The sequence below is a fragment of the Teleopsis dalmanni genome, chromosome 2 (genome assembly GCF_002237135.1).
Source record: "Teleopsis dalmanni isolate 2A chromosome 2, ASM223713v2, whole genome shotgun sequence".
Lineage (NCBI taxonomy): Eukaryota > Metazoa > Arthropoda > Insecta > Diptera > Diopsidae > Teleopsis > Teleopsis dalmanni.
The window spans coordinates 207,156,894-207,163,414 of NC_051847.1; the positions used below are offsets into that span (position 1 = coordinate 207,156,894).

The window sequence follows — 6,521 nt, forward strand, 5'->3', positions numbered from 1 at the left end:
GTGTTGGGTTCACTTCCCATATGAAAAATTTCCTCCTCCTCTAATAATATTTATATGCAGTATGTGCGAGTGAACATAAATCAATCTAAAGTAGAATAAAAACAATAATTTAAATTGCATATTTTTAGGACGAAAATATAATAATTCTGATAGATTGACTGGTTCTATGTAATAATAAGTATATTAATCTAAAATTTATAATCGCGCAAAAAGAGGGAAAAATAGTACAATATTCCACTAAAAAAAATATACTTCTTAAATAAATTGTTATAAATATCAATTCTATCCTAAGGGCTAAGGTCGACCTAAGCCCAGTAATAATCAAAAACACTTATAGTTATTTAATATTAGAATAGATATGTTAGGATAGTTTTCTCTCACGTCACCAATAAATTGTTTTCCTAATGCATGCATTAAGTTTTCACTACATCTTTCTTCCTTATGTGATTCAATAAATAGATTATGAGTAGCTCGCTAGTATGAAGATAAAGTGAAGATGAATTTAATAATGTTACATTTATTGAAAAAATTTTAGTATAATAATTAATATGTTTTTGTGGAATGATAAAACTTGTGGTTTACGGAAAAAAGAAATTGCTATAGTCTATATGTAACTTATATGACGACATAATGCAATAGTTACTTAATATGTTTCTATATTTCTATACAAAAAATAAAACATATGAAAAATAAAATGGACAATTATATAAAATATATCCGTATTCAACGTGTCTATCGATAGCTTTCCATTGTAAGTGAATGTCATTTAGTTAGGCGCGTATAAGCTTTAAAAGCACGATTCAACAGGCGCGATTCAACATAAAATTTGTCACAAAGGATTTTTTATTAGACTCCTCTTAACTCATAAAAAATATTACCCACTATAGTTCACCAAATTTTATTTTTATGACTATACACATATGTTCCAAGGTAGATTGTATATCATTCGTAGTTGTAACGTCTTCGAAATCTCTGATTCTTTCTGAAGTGTGCTAGTAAATGTTTCAAGCCTTCAAGCATACTGATTTATGCAACCTATCCGCAGCAGAAATAGTCGTCCTTGATGTCACTTGATCGGCCACAAAAACTTTTAAAGCAGACTCCTCGTTACCCTTACAAGTATAACCTTCAATTGGAGTATACCGATTTTTATTTGTGTGTATATATCTGATTCAAGGTAGGTTGCGAACAATTTCTAGTTGCCGTAGATTCGAAATAGACTCTTCTTACTTATAGGAGCAAGAATTTATAATGCTCTTAATACCAGTACATAAAAAGATCACATGGTTATTGGCTATCACCCTTAAAAGCTAGTAACGTCCGTTAACATATGCATTTAGTTTGGGAATATGTGAAGTTCAACCAATATAAAAAATTGTCATCGTTACAAGTTCCTCACTCCTATTCCCACCTGTTATACAATACGTAATAGCCAACGTGACATAACTAATGTCATGTCATTTTTAATTTGTTTCTATGAATGATTTTGATTACCAACAATTAATATTTTGCAACCACATAAAAACCTAACAGTTGAGTGTTACAATTTAGTGACCGTAAATTGCTCATTTAATTTAAAAATAATTTTTTACATCAAAATCCTTTGTGGCTATTTCTGGTTTTGTTTATTATGCAGGTGACCACTCAACCATCGTACAATTATGGCAATCATTTCTATCTGATCAATACAAATTTACAATTTTTTCACAATAAATATTTTTGCCTTTGTCTATATTTTGTAGTATTAAGTTTCGAAGCATTCATAAAATTTACTTTATTTGGTCATAAAGGGACAGGGACAGAATTTTGCAAAAATATTAAAATTTTCCATTAATTTTAGGTATCGAGTTTTTCACTTTTCCACAGTGATTTCGGATATTAAAAGAGAAAAATAAATGCACGACCTACTAAACGTCATAGAAATTTATGGACGCAGTGGTTTATGAAAATAGTTTTGATTGTATCTACTAAATCATTTTGTTACGAGCAAGTATTGATAAAAAATATTCATAATTATTTTATAATAAGAGAAGGAAATTTAAATTAGACTGTTAAAATTATATACAATATATACACATATAAATCTTAATTTTAAATAGTATTTACTATATCCAAATAAGATCTATGTAATAAGATCTATGCATCTATATAATTATTCCCAGTTATCATAGTATCTTATGACTATTTTCCATAAACACAATAGATAACAGCGAGTAATGGCAATTCCTTGCTCAATTACTTATCTTATACATTGATTTATAAGAAGATACTTTTCGTCAGTGGGAGAGGACTGAATTTCCTTCTAAATCAACTGAGATGTATATGTACATCTGTAATTTTAAAATTAATCAATTTATTATTATAAACAATACTCTAGCAGTTGAACACTTGAACACTGTTAAATGGTCATATGAGACCAAACTAGCTTAAAATAATAAATTTAACAAATTAATTAATAAATTTTTTTTTTTTGTAGAAAAACGTCCATTGAAGTCATTAGTAGCTTCCCCAATATTCCGTAGTCCATCTGCAAGATTGTTGCAACGTGAATACTGCACAGCCGATGCTGAACGTTGCGGTACACTCGGCAGCGGTAGTGTTATTGGCATTACAAACAGCTCCACACTGAGCAGCACAGATGGTGTCTCTAGTTTGGGTTCCATTGTGAGCAGCACTGGAGGTGCAAGCAGTGGCATCGGCATCGGCATGGGAAATGAGGTGCTGCACTACACATTTAGGCCAAGTAAACAAATCGTAAGTATGACAATAAACGGAAAAGACCTTCTCGACTAGTAGTAACAAAATGAATTTTTCAAAAAAAAAAAAAAAAAAAGGGAACAGAAAAATTAAATGTAAAAACCAAAGAAATTAAAAAAAGTGCAGTTGCACATTGCACTTTGTATGCTCGCAAGTATAAGTAAATGCATAGAAACAAAGCCATTGTTCAACTTGCATTGCACATTCATAATAAATGCGGCTGAGAGTGCCTAAGGGAATTTATATGAAATGTGAAAGGCTTTCTGGCTCTGCAAGTAACCACAGCACCACAAAATAAAGATGAAAAATTAAGTACACAAATAGGACAATGACGAATATACAACCGTTCAAGTATTAGTCTATAAACAAAAACACAACACAATATGCTTTTTTTAATTTTTTTGGTGATAAATGAACAAAAGTACAGCAATGTGCAGTTTTACTTTGGTACATAAGCGGTCAATGCCATTTACTGCAGGGTGCGGTAGTAATTGCTTTCATACCAATAACACTTACTTTATATAAGTACTACACACACATAGAATTTGTTGATAATAATAATGCTTATCGCAGTTATAAAATCATAAAAACAAATTTTTTGTCTCATCAAATACATTTTCTCATACTAACCGAAGCTTTTTGCTATTCTCTGCTTTACTCTATTTACAGAGTTATGCCACCTTAAATAAGAAGGGCATAACCACTTGTAGTCCACCTTTGGGCATTTCACCCTATAATACAACTACATCATCCTTATCATCATATCATCCTACACCACAGCCAATGGAAGTTAGCTTGCTCAGTCCGAATAATCCATCAGTAACTTCATCGCTAAGCGAATACAGATTTCGACCGGAAGTGGTAACCACATCGAATCGAATACAGGAAAGTTGTATATAAATTGAAAAAAAAAATATTTTAATATATAATCGATTTTTAGTTTGTAGTTTAGTTTGTACTGCATAAAAGAGTTACTATATAACAAATAAAAAAATTTGTTTAAATGAATAATAATAATTCTGATATACGAAATTTCATTAAAAAAATCATTGTTTTGAAAGACTTGTTCTAGATATAATTGATTATATATATATTAAAGAAAAAAATTATTTAAATTTATTAAAAAAATATATATATTTATTAGCTATAAAAATTAAATGTATGTATATTTAAATGTTAATATGGTAGACTACTTAAAAGAGTAAAAAAAAAGAAAATAACTACAAGTAAAATGCTTCTGTAAATAACATTGTCATGTTTCTGTAGTTAACAGTTTCATGTAATAAATGCATTTTACATAGCCAATCCATGCATAAAATGTGTAATATATTCGTTTAACAGCTTAAATATGTGTAAAACTAATAAAAAAAAAAACAAATTAACTCATTTAATTTACAAAAAAATTTAAAAGTGACGAACTTATTAAGTATTGAAGTAGTTGCAACAGGACGATATGAAACAAAAATCTGCTTCAAAACTATTTGTTAAAATTTTAAAAAAATGAATATATCTACAATAAATATGGAGAATGTTACGCAGCATATCATTAAATTTGAATATATCAATACAAAACATTTCAAGACGTGTTTTTAAATAACTCAGAAGTAAAAATGAAATATATTTAGAATGCAATGTAAAGACTTACTAATGAGTTTATCAACATTTTTTATGTATGCTCATATTTATCCCAATGGAACCCTGATAAATATATCCCACAGGTATAAAAATTTTAAAAAAGTAAACAGTTTTCTTTCTACTTTATTTTTCTTTATATAAAAATGTGCTTTTTATTATATCAGCAGTTGCAGTTTTTCTAGAATTCAAATATTATAATTTTTTTTAACTCAATCAAGTCTTGACATATATATGAATAAATAATTTAACAGAAGGGATTGAAGACAATTTTACTGCAGGATTAAAAGTAAATGATTTATTTACCAAACATTAGAAACAACACATCAATCGAGGAAGTTGGGGTACTTAATCCATAAAACAGCCCACTATTCTATAACTTGTTTGATATATCGGTAAAAATTTCGTAACATTTTTTTATCATAATTTGCTATAATCGATTACAAACTCAAAGATGTGTAGTTTTTTTTGTGTATTTGTTTAATTATTTTAATATTTTTTTAAATTAATTGATTTTAATTTCAAACATATAACTGTCAAAATCGGGCTAGGTGCTTGTGAGGAAAAAAGAACTTTATAATCAGTATAATCTAATTATTTTTAGTGAAATCTAATTAGGCATGCTAGTAAATAGTCCATTTACGCTATCGTAATTAACTCAACAAATGCGCAATGAGGATTGCCATTTACATATTGAATCCTTATAAAGCTTCACAAAAATATGGTTATAAGTTTTGATAATTTTAAGTGTAAACATGATTAATTATTTTAAAAACTAAATCTACATATCTGTTAATCTTTTAATAATTAAGTAAGTCCTTTGACAATTGTAAGTGTAAACACGCTTAATTATTTTAAAAATTAAGTCTACATATCTGTTTATCTTTTAAAGGGTTTTATAGCTATTGACTTATAGTTAAGTAGCTAAGTCACTACATATATATATAAATTGTCACTACATACATCTTAGCAACTTGGCTATAAGTTAATAGCGAAAAAACCCTTTAAGAGATTAACAGATATGGAGTTTTTATTTCTTAAATAATTAAGCGCGTTTACACTTACAATTATCAAAGGTCTTACTTAAGTCTTTTATGTACTTTATTTATTAATCATTAGAGTTATGCTCTGTTTCATTTTTATGATTTAATGTTGATTTCTATAACGAACCGCTGCTGTTAAGTCACCAACCATTAGAGCTTCTATGTACATTTCCACCATTTTTGCAGAGGAAATTGGAATGTTATATAAAGACATAAGTTTATTTCTCGTTTCATTACATATGCTTTTATTATTTTATTTTTAAACAGTTTGTATTATATAATTTGAAAAAAGAGGCTTCATTATTTATTATATATACAATTTATTTACTGACAATTTTTATTTTCTCAATGTAAAATTAATCTTAAAACTATTTTAAAGACTTTCATGCATTTTGCACGCCATACCTATAATCCCACAAATATATCATTACACAAAAGAATTCCATTGTGCCATATCAAATCCACTACCATTACACAATTACACAGCATTTACACTTTTAATTAAAAATTTTTATTCATAAAATTTGCATGATCTTTAGTATTTGTTGTTTATTTTTCGTGTTGACATTTTATTGTATTTTTTTCAAACTCTTCTGCATTTACAATTTACTTGCTCGTAAATATAAAAACAATATTTTATATTTCATTATTTTTCTAATTTTATTGTTGTGCTCTAATATTTTATTTATTTTTATTGTCAATATTTTAATTCTCACTTTTATTTCAAACAGGAACCTTATTCCCATAAATATCCACATAGAAAAAAGCTGCAGGAATCACACTTTTAAATTGAATCCTTTTAAATTCAAATTTCATATCAAATGTAAAACATATAGCATTAGCATATCTCCCCCCTCCTTTACACAGAGGTGTGATACGCCTCTCGAATAATCGAATGAAATATTTGTTAATTGAAAAACAAAATCGAAAGGAAAAAATGCTTGCATTTAAAATATGCAGGACATTTAGAAAATGTCATAATCGTTCAGGAACCTACTCGAAAATTCCAATTTAATTTATGAATTACACAAATTTTAATTTGATTAAAAAAATTGCAAAAAAAAAACAACTATAATATAATAAAAATTA

At 27.6% G+C, this 6,521-nt stretch overlaps 1 protein-coding gene across 1 annotated transcript in view; it reads left to right on the forward strand.

Annotated features, from left to right (window-relative positions):
- The window catches only part of LOC119676631, a 10,324-nt gene extending 6,609 nt beyond the window's left edge, over nucleotides 1-3,715 (forward strand). The window contains exons 3-4 of the mRNA XM_038087879.1: nucleotides 2,477-2,754; nucleotides 3,427-3,715. Of these exons, the coding sequence (XP_037943807.1) occupies nucleotides 2,477-2,754; nucleotides 3,427-3,657 (509 nt within the window). The 3' untranslated portion in view covers nucleotides 3,658-3,715. The remainder of the gene's footprint in view (nucleotides 1-2,476; nucleotides 2,755-3,426) is intronic.
- The last annotated feature ends 2,806 nt before the right edge of the window (nucleotides 3,716-6,521 follow it).